General features: G+C 42.3%; 1 protein-coding gene across 4 annotated transcripts in view; it reads left to right on the top strand.

Moving 5' to 3' along the window:
• Window positions 1-7,083: 7,083 nt before the first annotated feature.
• Window positions 7,084-13,633, top strand: part of LOC110960169 (dedicator of cytokinesis protein 7-like) — a 30,869-nt gene continuing 24,319 nt past the window's right edge. Inside the window, exons 1-7 of one of the 4 annotated variants that reach the window (XM_022207295.2) lie at window positions 7,084-8,096; window positions 9,919-10,006; window positions 10,758-10,936; window positions 11,154-11,222; window positions 11,379-11,505; window positions 11,884-12,096; window positions 13,423-13,508. In XM_022207295.2, the coding sequence (XP_022062987.2) occupies window positions 8,047-8,096; window positions 9,919-10,006; window positions 10,758-10,936; window positions 11,154-11,222; window positions 11,379-11,505; window positions 11,884-12,096; window positions 13,423-13,508 (812 nt within the window). In that variant the 5' untranslated portion in view covers window positions 7,084-8,046. The remainder of the gene's footprint in view (window positions 8,097-9,918; window positions 10,007-10,757; window positions 10,937-11,153; window positions 11,223-11,378; window positions 11,506-11,883; window positions 12,097-13,422; window positions 13,509-13,633) is intronic. The other 3 variants (XM_022207296.2, XM_022207294.2, XM_022207293.2) reach the window with 3 other exon arrangements.

Genomic DNA, 13,633 nt, shown 5'->3' with positions numbered 1-13,633 from the left:
TCATTAGGTGCTTGTGTTTTTTCCGTCTTTGTTTGCTGAATAAAAGCGGCTCTTGTAACACAAAGGCACCCAGGTCTGTCAACTGACTGCAGCCCCACTTACAGTTCACACTTAATGTGAATAAATGGGCTTAATTGTGGCCCCTCATTGGAGCCCTGGTTAGTAGCACGGCAGCTGAATCCTCCCTGTGGGTAAGAGGGCATTTGAAGCGCCTATTGTACATCACTGAATCAAAGGATCAAGCATTGCTTTTGCTTAAAAGCCTTTTTGTTATTCAACTGATTATTTTCTTATTGTTTAGGCTTCCTCCACTAGTGGTGATTAGGAGCCTTGATGCAGCGGTCCTTTTCTTTGGGCGTATCGTGGAATGCATCTTGATGCCAGAGATATGAACAAAATCAGTACACTGATTTAGAGGTTCAGCAGCACACAGAAATCAAAGCTAGTTGTATAATTATCCGAGAAAATACGACTGAAAGAGCAGAAAATTCACGCATTTTACACAGCGTTTGTAGTTTTAATCAAACCAATTCATCTCTACAGCTCTACGAGAACACCATTAATACACCAAAAATATGTAAATTACAAATTCAATATATATATATGACTTCTGGCTGCTGATGCTTAACTTTGTAAATTATAAAAAAAACCTTTAGGTCTGAATTCCTTAGCCTAGCCTTTTCTGTCCCTCGTCTTTATTATTCTCTCAGTGTTACGTCAAAACGAATGCCTGTTGCCATTGCCCTGCGGTAAGGTAGTGGCCTTGTGTGTGTGAGAGAGAGAGAGGGAAGGAGAGAGAGTGAGAGTGAGAGAGTGACACTATGACAGTGTATCTGGGGGATGGGTAGGATGATTCAGCCTCAGGTCTGGTTAATTCAGTGGTCTCTCCACCAGGCCTGGCTCTTGGCAATTCAGGGTTTTGTGGCAACAGCAGTGAAGCAGTTATTGCTTTCAGGAAAGGTTCCAAAAATAAATTAGCCTCTTTTTAAAAGGACATTTGTTGATAATGGCAACTGGCCTAATTCAAGCCTTTATGTATTATTTGGCAATTTTCTTGTGGTCTCCCTCATGGGTTCACTCTTGCACTTTTACTCTGTCTCTCTCTCGTCTTTCTCTCTATATCCTTCTCTCCCTCTGTCTGTCTGGATTTGTTGTCTCTGGGCTATTATTAGAGTAGACAGGCTGGTGGGAGGAAGTCTCTGAAGTAGATGCTCTTGTCATTTTTTTATTTATGTATTATATTCTGCTTTCCATGTGCCTGGTTAATGCTCCGCGCACAGTATCTGTCGTTTGTTTGCATTTAATCGGTGTAGAACAGGTTATGTTTAACCTTTTCAGGCATTGTGCATGTTCCACAATCTTGTTATCTGATTAAAGGAAAAATCACACACATGCTAGTTCTTTGACCACATCTTAGTCAAAACATTAACTCTGCCGCTCGTGTATTTTTGTAAATGAATGTTCGTGTGGCTTTGAGGTTGGGTTATGCAGCGCTCACCTCTTCTACTGAGACCGTGTTTTACTCAGAACCTTTTTAAATATAAAGCCGTGGTTATTAATCTTTCATTTTGTCCTGTCTGAGTTGGTGTCTAGGGAGAGACCTTAAATACACAAAGCTCTTAGACATTCTCTTTGTTGTTTTTTCTCGCTACTTTTCCTGATGCTCTCTTTCCATCTGACACATAAACGTGCGTTTGACAGACACAAAACGAGTAGAGGAGGTGTAAGTATGTCTGCTCTGTTAAACGGAGCCATTTTTTAGCTTCGTTTACTGTGTAAATGCCTCAACTTGGGATGAACAGTATATAATATGATGCACATTTCATGCTTAAACTTGAAAAGTACTCATTAAGCTTTCATGTAGAATTTGTTGCGTTCACTTGAAAAGGAGATTATGAGACAGATAGCTAGAGCTGTTCAAATGGAATATTATATTATTTCCTCGAAAAAGCTCACTGATGTAGCCATTGCACTCTCTTTTCTCCCCCTCCATCCTTTTCCTCTCCTCTTTCAGTCTCCAGCTCCTACTCCCTGTAGTCCAGCTTTCTCCCCCTCTTGGCCCTTCCCCTTTTCAGTAATAGGAGACTTGAAATCAATAGCACATTAGTCTGGCCGGAAACTCTTGTGGAATTAAATATGAATGACTGAGATTGCAGCTCTACCTGCTGCTGAGATAGATGCATGATGGCTCTTGGGGATATGGGATTTTTTTTTTTCGTTTCTCCCTCCAGTAAACAGTCAGGCCATTTTGTACTGTTCCTACAGCTTACTGGATCACCGGGCTACGTAGTTTTGTTCACGATCAGCGTGCATCACTGTGGACATAGATAGCTATTGTCTGGGGTTGTCATTTTGTCCTCCGCACTGAACAGTGACCAGTCCGATAGCATAATTTGATAGAACAAATGGGATCCTGGACGTCACAAAGCCGCGACAGCTCAGGAGGCAAGAAGAATCAGCCGGCCACACCCATCCTCCAAGCACAGCAGCAGCACTATTTGAATATGAAAGGGCACTCTGGTTATTAACAGATTGCATCTTATTTTTTTTTCCCCCTCTGTTTCCTCCGAACGCAATATGGGTTTTCGCTTTCATTAAGCTTTCAGGTTCGCTGCTCTGTACTTTCATTCTGGAACTTTTTACATGTAAATGCTGGTGCTTGGTTGTCTTCCATTTTCATTAACTGGTTCACTGTGTAAAGTGGAACAATTTCTTTTAACATGATGTTTGGCTTAAAAGCATAATTTGCAAGGTGGCTGGAGAGTGCTGGCTGGTGGGAGGAAGGTAATATGAGACAAAAAGCTACTGCGTATGCTTCTGGGAATTGGTAGAGGCTTGGGCACCAGTAAGCTAATACGCATAGATGATATAGAGGTAGATGTATTTGTGAGCGATATTTCACCCCATCAGAGATGAAACGGTTTGTGACAGATGGAGTGATATTGTTTCCCTGTATGGCCCGTGAGTGTGGCCCCTCCTGCTTTCCCTCCCTGACAGATGTAGGGGGAGGACCACGATGCACTCTTCTTTCTTTCAATTGATTTGGGCGCTTGAACCCTTAGGGACTGGAGGATGGTGGATGGTGGGATGGCGAATGGGGGTGGTGGTAATGGTGATGGAGGTTTAGTCATTTCCTGCAGCACAGAAACGATAAAAAGTCCAAAGCAAGTGCTGTAAAGAACTCATAAACATATTACATGCATATATCTGCATATATTCAAAGATGGGAGCAGAGTGTGCTCTGTGCACTGCACTGACTACAGCTAGAAGGGGTATTTCCATAAATCTTGGTTAGTGAGTGACAGCATAGCATGCATCCATGCATGTAATGTAGGCAGAGGAGAAATTGTAGCTGCTCATAGTCTCCATGTAGGATGCTGTCCAAGATACATGCGACTGGTTCGCTACAGTTTGCAAATGAATAACCACAGAAATACATTTCTTCTGTCTGATTAGCTCAATGTATTGTTTGTGGCTGCCGGATGGGTGGCTAATAAGTGGTGTTTATTCGTGTGTTCTGAAGCAATTAAGGTAATACTGAGCAATTCGGCACTGATTACCTTTTGCCCCCCACCCCCCAACCCTCCCACCTTCCCAACCCTGACTGTAGAATCAACATTAGGAGACTTAACAGCTGTCTTGTAGCAGATGTGTCCTGTTGCTATACCACATTCTCTGTCCCTGGAGGGGAAAGGTCGAGACAGGGGTGGAGGTGAAAGCAGAGATCCTCCTGAAGATGCTACATGTTGATGCTCTGAGGGAAACAAACAAATGAGCATCTGCCAGGCCCCTGTATAGGACACCACTACGGGATATGGATTAGAATTATTGATTACAATTTTCAGTCTGGTGTAATTCCTCCACCCTGCTTTAAGAACAGCTGAACTAGCAAGATCTACAATGACCAATGGAACAGCATTAAAATTACAAATGAACAATTATTGCATATCTGTTTTTTTGTCCTTTGTGGAAAAGAGTTTTTCCTCTTTATGTGGACGTACGCTTATTTTTCCTTTTAAAGTTTTTACTGCCGCTAGTAAATGTCCTGGAAGCAGACTCCAGTAAAAAAAAAAAAAAAAAAGTGGTTAATGATTTTAATAGGACTCCCTGGTGGGGTGGGATAGAGAGGGGACGTGCCCTGGCCACGGGCGCGTGGCAGCGGAGCAGGTGGATGACGGGCAGCTGAGTAGTGGGCTGCAGGGGGAGGGAGGGGGCCTCCATTTTGGAGGACTCTTGGGGTTGAGAGAAACCCTGAAAAAAGGCAACCCCATCTGGAACTGAGGTGGGGGCTCTGGTGTGAAAGAGATCTAGTGGGTGGTGTCTGACACTCTCTCTTTTGTTCTTTGGTAACACAGCAGTGATGGTGGTGGTGGTGGGGGCTCGCGCTGCCGTGGGGGCTGGGCGCTCAAACAATAGTGCCGATCTAGGAATTGAAAGCCTTCGATGAACAGAAAAGGCAAGGAAGCAGGCAGGGAAGGTGTGGACAGAAGGATAAAGCAGGCATGGGATCAGCCCAGCCCCCTTATTTTACGTGTTTTTTCCGCTAACCAAGGACACTGCAATGTCACACAAAAACACTGCATTTCCTCAGTGACTTCACGTTGAAATGTTCATGGTAAATATTTAGAACTGTATTTCTTCAGGATAGTTTAATCGTTAATGTCTGAGATGTACTCTGAGCTCACATAAAGAATATTATCTAATTCATAAACAAATCCATTATCGAAAGCCCCGTTGTGCAATAAATTAGAATTTGCTGAACCTTGGAGCAGCAAGAGGAAGAAAGATGAGTTTTGGCTTTGTGGTGGACGCGTGCCTGTATTGGGGAGAGATGGAGTGCGTGAGCTTCATTTATTTTCATTAGCAGTGTCTGTGGGCCAGACTCTTGCCTGCTGCGAGCTCTGATGCAGCTCTGAGTGCTGCTCCATGCATAAACATACATCCCAGAGACGTCTGTCCTTGCTCAGCCACAGCCGAGCCTCTGTCATGCAAGGTTAATTTTTCCTCCATCTACCCTCTCTCCGTTTTGCACCTCTCCCCCTATACAATACGTGCCATTCATCAGCCATCTCACAGAGGACAGCCGAGTACCTGCAGCAGCTCTCCAGGGTGCTGAATAGGACGACTGTGGGGTGGAAGGAGTGAAGGAGGAGGGGTGGTGGAAGTGGGGTTGGGCTGCAGCAGTGAGCATGGCTATATAATTTCCTCGTGGCAGACATGGGGGTATGGCGTGATTGCAGGCAGGGAGGAGGGAGACGCAGATCTGCCATTATCATAAACCGACGTTTGTGGGAAGAGTCACCGACAATGTCATTTCTTATTTGCTCAAATAGGACACAGAGTAGACCCTATCAAATATATTGTTTTTGACACATTTCCTTTGTATCTTAAAGGAGCCATGCCATCCCTTTTTTAGTCATTTGATTTAGCCTTTAAAATTGTTAATTTATTTATGAGCTCGCTTGCGTGACTTCCAAGCACTGCAGATAATAGGCCAGCTAACAAAGCTGTGGCTGTCTCTTATCTCCTTGCAGAGGTCAAAATTACGGACTGAATCTTAAACAATCACTGATGAGGCATGGCTTTCTTTCTTTTCCAACCACGGTGAACAGCTCCATCTGCTGGTGTAGCTTTACTCTGACTGGCTCTGTGACAGATGAGTGCAAACAGTCCTCTGGAGGTTGCTGTTGTGTGTGTGCGCTTTTTTTTTAAAACTAAGAATAAATCTGGCATCAACATAAAAATGAAACTGCTAAATATAGAAACCTGCTCCTTCCTTATTAGATTAGACTGAAATTTGTCATTGGGCAGAGTTCAAGTACTACGACGCAGTAATACAATTTAGCTCTAAAGCAGCAAAAGTGCAGTGCAATATAAAACGCCGACAGTATAAGCAGTATTCACAGTGTATAAACAGTAAATTCAGTGCATGTAGGTCTGCAAGGCATGATTTAAGATTAATGAGTAAGGTACATGGACCTTTGGCTAGTTTTTAACATTGGATCACAGGCTTTTTTGACAAGGATTCACAAAAAACAGACTCTTTTGTGTCAAAATTCTAAAATTTCTCTTTACCACTCTCCCATACAGCTTTAACAGGAAGAACAGACAAAAGTTGTTGTATTCGCAGTCTCTCCCATCTTAACTGCTGACACTTGTAACTCCTTCAGATGAATCACTTGGTGGCCTCCCTTACTGGTGTCATGCTTGCACGGTCATTCACTTTTGAGGGACGCCTGCTCTAGGCAGATTTACACATTTGCTGTATTTCTTTCATTTTTAAACACTGGGTTCATGTGTAATCCAAGCAACTTAGCCGTGTTCTTGTATTCGTCTCCTGACTTAAGCTTTTCAATAATCTTTTCACAGAGTTGCTTGGCATGTTCTTTTGTCTTTGGGGTGTAGTTACAGACAGGAGCACTGATTCACCGGTGACTAGACCTTCCAGAAACAGGTGTCTTTACGCTACAGTCACTGGAGACGCATTCAGTGCACACAGATGTCTCCTTTTTATGTTGAATTAGGTGAGTCACTTTAACCCTCCTGTTGTCCTTATTTACAGGCACTAAAAAATATTGTTTCCTTGTCTGAAAAAATCCAAAAATTCAGCAAAAAAATCCCCAAAATTTTAAAAAATTTGCAAAACCGTCATGAAGAAAATTTCAATAATTCCATAAAAGTTTTATTTTTAAAAAAATTCCCAAAATATTTTTCAAAAAAAATCAATAAAAATCTTCTCCCCAAAAATACTAAAAATATCGAAAGTGATTACATATATATATCAGTAAAACTTGAAATAATTTCTTTAAGAGCAGTCACATAAAAGTCAACCAAAATCCAGTGAAATTCGCTGGAGTTTGGTTGATTTTATGTGAATGTTCTTAAACAAACATTTTTCAGTTTTCTTTTTTTCCACCGAAAAATGTTCAAAGATTTCCCAAAAATGTTGAAAATGTGGACATCAGAAGTTTCACTGTGAAAATGTATATTTTTTTCCCCACATTTTCCAACTTTAAAATAGGTCAATTTTGACCTGCAGAACAACATGAGGGTTTAAGGTGGTAGATACTTGTGCAATCACTTTTTACTTTACATTACATTATTTTAGATTTCTGATCAATTTATAGCTAATTGACGTTATTTCGTAGAATATTGTTTTCGCCTTGACAAGAAAACATCTTTTGTACATTCTTGTCCAGAAGCACAATTAAATTGGCCATGTTTTAATGCTGAAAAGCAATAGTGGAAAGCATGCAGGGAGGATGGATACTTTTTACTCTTCAATACTCTTTTTTTTAACAGAACAGTGAGGTGTTCAGGCTGTAGAGTGAACATGTACATAGTTAATGTGTACAGTCACTGGAGGGAGGTGTCTGGGTGGTGTTGTACGTGTGTTTACATGATCTGGCGAGTTACAGTGTCAGGTTTTCAAAGTGAAGAAATCTTCCCAGTGAGAATAACAGGTCCACTTCCTAAATTGTTTTACAGAAATGAAACCCTAAACTGAGGTGGATGTGCGCCATTACCACGTCGCTCTAAACCGGTCAGGTGAGATTTCTGTGTGAACAGATGGTCGACATAGTCTTCGAGTAGAAAATGATCAAGTTTGCGCAAATAGAGTAGCAAAACCGGATGTTAAGCGACGATTTTCACAATATTATGAAATGAAAATACACCTTTTGAAGGTCATTCGCGTCTGCAAAGTGACAAAGTGGTGTATGAACTATAAATGTCGTGCCTTATCGTTGTGTTTACTTCATTTGAAAGCGTTTAACGAGAGAAGATGGAAATTTATATGTAAAGTCTTACCGGATGTAGTGTAGGTGTGACGGGTGACTTGACGGTGATGGCCAGGGTTCAGCTCCCGGCCACTAGGAGGAACAAGGAGGGCTCCCTGCCCGGTCCCAGCGTGGAGAAGGAAACGGTCTGAGAGCCCGCATCCCTACACAAGACGGGACGGAGCTAAAGCCCGGGAGGAGGCGGAGGAGGAGGAGAAGAGCACTTTCAGTTTGACTTCGAGGACTTTCTTTACATGGGGACTTAGAAATGTCATCGACTGCGAGCGAAAGGAGAGCGTTTGCTCATAAAATCAACCGGTGAGGCAGTGACACAAGTTATTGTTTAACAGTTGTGCCGCTCGCTGTGCGTGAGAGTGACCCGCTGGACAGACATATAGCCAACATGCTAGGATTTGTAAGGTATCACTAAACCGCTTAGTTTAAACTCAACAGTAGCCTTCTGTGGTGAAATACAGCTTTACTGAGTCCGTTTGTACTCTCCTAAGGGGTCTGTGACACTTTGGCGGGTTTAATTATGTGTTTTCTAGAGATTATGGTAGCATCGTAAGAGCATTGTTGTCAACACGAATGGGGCTACTCGAGTAAAACACTGCCAAACTGAAAGCTAGTCTGTTATCGCGGTGTGCTGTCTGCTAGTATCAAACCATAAAAACACTGAGATAAATGCTTTGTGTACATTAAAATTGAGCCAGGAGACGTTGAGGTTTTGTTCTTGTGCCTTGAACGCCTCCTGGCAATATTGTAGCAACCTGTTTCCACATGTTGTAAACTGGTTCATCCTCTCCATTAGAAAGTAGAGCACTGCATGGATTGGTAATCTAGTATTTGTCATTAGGCTAAATAAACGTTGATCAAACTCCAGGAGAAAACGTTAAGGCATGTCAAATGTGTCAGCTGCCACTTGGAAAACAGTTTTAACCACACCGGTGTGTGGGAACATATTTGCAGCCAAGTGACTCCCTTGTTGCTGCAATAGGTGGTTTTACAAGTGTCTGTTTGATCAGTGAACACCATATTGTTGCTACACCAGATATCTTCTGCAGAAGCCTGCAAGCAAACATCATTGATCTGCAAGTGAATAGTGTCTCACTTAAGTAATGCCTAGACTGCAGATATTTTAAACTTTGCTTCAGACTGAGTCCCACATGCTGGACAATAACACATCCTGAGGAGATATTCTCAGTCTCCCGCTGCATTCCTCAAATCCTGTCTCCTTGTGGAGACCCAGACCATTGTGTAGTGCCGGATGCAGGAAAGGGTGGGAAAGAGTGTAATGGTTAGTGCAGTCGATAGCTTTCCTTTTTCCTGTTTTAAGTGGAGGTGTGCAGAGCTGCAGAAACTGTTTTCATTTTGCTAAGGATACAGGTTTGGTTCGTAACGCTAAAAATGAAAGAAAAACCCTTTCCAGCTATCATCAGGAAGGCATAGCTGCGTCCTGGAGATGGGAGCAGGCTTCATGGGTCACTGTGTATTGATGGATAGAAGGCATGAACCTTTGCTGTTTAATCATGGCGGAAATGTTGAAGCCTTTGCAGCTGTGTATATGGGAGTAACAGACATTTTGTGGTTCCAGAGGAGCAGCTGCTTGCTGTCTCTGTGAGAGGACTGGGCTTTTTTCCTGCTTTGTCTGTCTTTAAGCCTCCCATTTGCCGTTAGTTCATAAAGGCCAGGGCCAGAGCTCTGGCTCTATGCCTGCTCCCTCGAGCCAGCTCGCCACCTCTCTGTGAGATCCGCTCGAGTCCCTATTCAGAGCAGCTGCTGCCCTTCAGCATTGCTACTAATACCAGAAGATGAAAACTGTGTGCTTTACAGATTCTATAGCACAAGTCTATGAAACTTAGACGCAGAGCTTTGGCTGTACAGACAGACGTATCACTTCCCTGAAAGTGTTTTAGTCACTAAAGCTGGGAAATGTAATTGACGATCGCTACAAGTTAAGAATTCAAAAGGATGCAAACACTGGCTTAATATTATAAGATCTGTCCATCCAGATATATATGCTTTTATGTATTTTCTTCATCTTCAGCATCGCACTTCTTAAAAAGGAACATAATCTTTCCAGCTGTGTTTTCTTTCATTTTCACTACCCTTCTCACTGACAAATCTTTTCGTTGCTCAGGACCGTTGCTGCAGAGGTCAGAAAACAAGTGTCCAGAGACTATGGCTCACCTCAGCTGTCCAAGAAACGAGGAGGTGGACACCACCCTGTGAGTCACCCTGTATTTAACTTGCTGAGTTTAGGGCCAGCTGGTTTGAAGCTCCAATTAGCGAGGGCAGAGGTGGATGGGTGGAACGTTGTGAATTAGTCCTAGCTTTATAGACAAAGGAAGATGTAAGAAAGCTGAGTAAAGTTTTAGTGAGTGTTATATGTGAAGAAAGACAGATTTGACATATATATATACCTGCTCTTAGTCACCTGTCTTATATAGAAGCCAGGAAGGGTTTAGCATGGGTGCTCTCAGTGGAATAAGGGGTGAATATTTAAGATGCTGTGTCTGAAAAATGGCCCTTTATCACGCTGCAAGGATGGCAAAAATTTATGAATTATTTGAAATGACTACTAGCAGCAGCGCCTGTGGCAGAAGGCATTCCTGATGAAAAACTGAAAAAGAAATGAGCACATTGTTTAAACATTAATTGTATTTCTAAGTGTCTTCTAAATGTGAATATATAGAGTGAGTGTACTAGGAAGTCTTAATTAACTTATTACACCTGAGACAGCATAGGTTTAGTTACAAATTTGCATAATTTTGTACTAACTTCTCAAAAAAGATTTTTTTGAAGCATGTATACATTTACAAGGCAAATAAATACAAATATTACAGTCTAGTAAAGGCAAAATGTCTCCTTACTCTACTGCACCTTTTAATTCTGTCTTATCCAGCTAATCACATTAATTTTTGTCATGATGATCATGTTATAGTTATTGGTGCATAATAGTCTAATACTAAATGACAGTTGCCCCTGACGGAGGTGGTTGAGCCGGTGGACTTTGAGGAGTATGTGAGCAGTCATGCCCCTGGGGTGGAGCCTGGCCCCCTCAGACAGCTCATGGAGTTCCCCCAGGATGACCTGGAGCTCCTCCAGCTGGACAAAGACTGCACTACACTGGAGCCCCCACTGCCTGAGGAGGAGGAGTAAGTCCAACTGTTAATGGCCAGCACAAGCCTCATACTTTAATACACAAATGCCTCTATGGGCTTTAGAGGGCAATACACACAGAGCATTAATATCACTGTAATGACAGACAGACATCACTACAAATAGGAATAAAGCCTTCTACAATGTGACACTGAGAGAACATAAATATTAAAAGCATGCTTTGCTCAATTATTAATGTGTTTTTCTATGTAGCGCGCTGGATCCCAGAGTGAGAGATGCCTTGGCAGTCTACACAGATGACTGGCTTGTCATTCAAAGAAAGTAAGCGGTTGCAATTGTGGCGTCATCTGAATGAACTTACAGTTACATGTTTCTTCTTTTGAATAATAATTTACACCACTTCTCCCTGTTCACTCCTCACGTGACTGACAGCTACATTATTGTAAGGACAACTTTTTTTTTTCTCCTCCCCTGTAGATATCAGCGCTACAGCACCACACACACCCCGTGCAACTCTGAGCGGCAGAGGGAGAGGCAGCGTGGACTGGTCAAACAGACCTTTGAACTGGATGAGGCTGCTGCTGCTGAGCGCCTAGATGACCAGGTAGCTGATTGTGATGCTCAGCTGACTTGTTATCTCAAACACACAGTGGCTTTTCAGTCAATTTTTGCTCATTGGACGAGATTTAGTGTTTCCAGGAGTAGACGTTTAAAAGCTGTCATGCCCCTGAAAGTTCCACCGTTTAATGCCCGTGGAGATGGAGCGATTGATCAGCCAAATAGGTCTCATTCTGGTCAACAAGTTGTTCATATAGAGAATGAGTAATGGATAAATGGATATACCTTCTCCATTATCCATTACACATCTCCATATGAATCATATTAAGTGGGTAATGGGATCTGTAGCACATTGTTCTGCTTGTCCTTGCCGGGAAGAAAAGAAACAACACATGACCTCACCTCTCCGTTGCGTGTGGTTCAGGATGACGCAAAGCGACGGTCAGTTAGCCTTGATGAGACTCCTCGGGGCAGCTGGGCCTCCAGCATCTTTGACCTGAAGAACTCCTCCCCAGACGTTCTCCTGCCGTCTGTGCTGGAACGAACAGCTGCGGAGGACATGGACCGCCGCAATACTGAGGCCCGTCTGCAGGGGCGCCACAGTGACCTGCTTGGCCTGTACCCTCCCCCTGATGAGGTTAGTATTAAACAGCCTGTCTGTATCTGCTTCTGTTGTGGAGGAGATGATGTTTTAGTTCAAAAACACATTACTTAGCATTCTTTATGACTCTTGATCACATATTGATCGAGGTATTTTCGTAGGTTTTATCCAGTTAATACAGTTAATAGATTCCATTTCGCTTTGGGGAAAACGGGGGTTGACACTACATCACACAGGAAATAATTCATATTTAATAAGTAAGGTGAAGTCTAAACCTTTACCTAACCCCGCTCATAATGAATGCTAACCAGATTCCTGCGAGAAACCCTGTGCTGTAAACGTTTGATGAAAAAATACCCACAGGCAAGTTTATTTTTATTATGGAAATCTCTCATATACAGACACTGTTGCTTTTAGAAACCGCTACATTTTTATTAAGCAAGTTAAAATAAAACAACTTCGATGTTTCCATTTTGGTGTAAACACCACTATGAGTGAACCAGAGCTCACAAACAAATCCTTTACAGTGAATCTAGAAAGGGAGCTGAGTACACTGAAGCAACATTATTATTCAACAAATCACTAGTGTTTACCATGAAACTCTGCTTCCTGGTGAATGAGAGCACTGTTGCTGGTACTGCTGTATTGCAGTCTTTTTAGAAAACCAAAAGACAGAGTCACAGTCATAGTCTGATAATTTTGTCACACACAATAAGCTGCTGAGCTGTCAGCTTTATGTGCAGTGCTTGTGTTTTTACTGAACTGAAGTGACAGCTTGGACTAGCTGACCATAAAACCAAACTGAGGGGACTTAGAATCAACACTGAATGTTGTGGCTGTATGAACGGTCAGTGAAGTGCTTAGTGAAGTGCATTTGAATGCTGATGCAACCGTTTTGCTGTAAGGAAAATAATAAACGCACCTCATAGTTACAATAAAACTTTGACCGGAAAGAGCCATGATTTCAATCTTAAGGTTGCACTAAATGTCCACTGCAGTCTATGTAAATGCAAAATGATATGAACAGAAAACCAAAAGAAACGGGAGTTTATGTCACTACCTGCACAGATTAATCATAGCTGCAGCCAACAGAGCACTCTGGCAGAAATGTTAGTACATATAGTTGCCATTTGTTCAGTGACATTATTGAATGTTCCCATCAAGTGAATGTCCATCATGTCTGCAATTCCAGCCACTTCAAGGGAACTGTTTGCTTTTCTTTCCTCAATGTTCCTCTTTTCACTCCGTCCTTTTTTTTTTTTCTTCATGTCTGAGTACTCATCATTGTTTCCCTGCCACTACGTTGCCATGGCATCTGTGTAAATGTTATGCTGGTGTGTGGCTTTGTTTTCTGTGTGGCAGGATGAAGCAGTAGAGAGATGCTCTCTTCCTGAAGTGCCCAAGGAACATTGTGGCCAGAGGATTATGGTCAAGTGTCTGTCTTTGAAGTAAGGAACATTCATTAGGGCTTACATTTAAGCATTCACACTCTTATTTTTATTAGTAGTAGTAGTATTGGAAATACCTGAATGTATCCCGTATTGAACAACCATTTTATATTCCGTACGCTTTT

This window comes from Acanthochromis polyacanthus, chromosome 21 (genome assembly GCF_021347895.1).
Source record: "Acanthochromis polyacanthus isolate Apoly-LR-REF ecotype Palm Island chromosome 21, KAUST_Apoly_ChrSc, whole genome shotgun sequence".
NCBI lineage: Eukaryota > Metazoa > Chordata > Actinopteri > Pomacentridae > Acanthochromis > Acanthochromis polyacanthus.
This window is presented reverse-complemented; position numbering and strand designations above follow the sequence as displayed.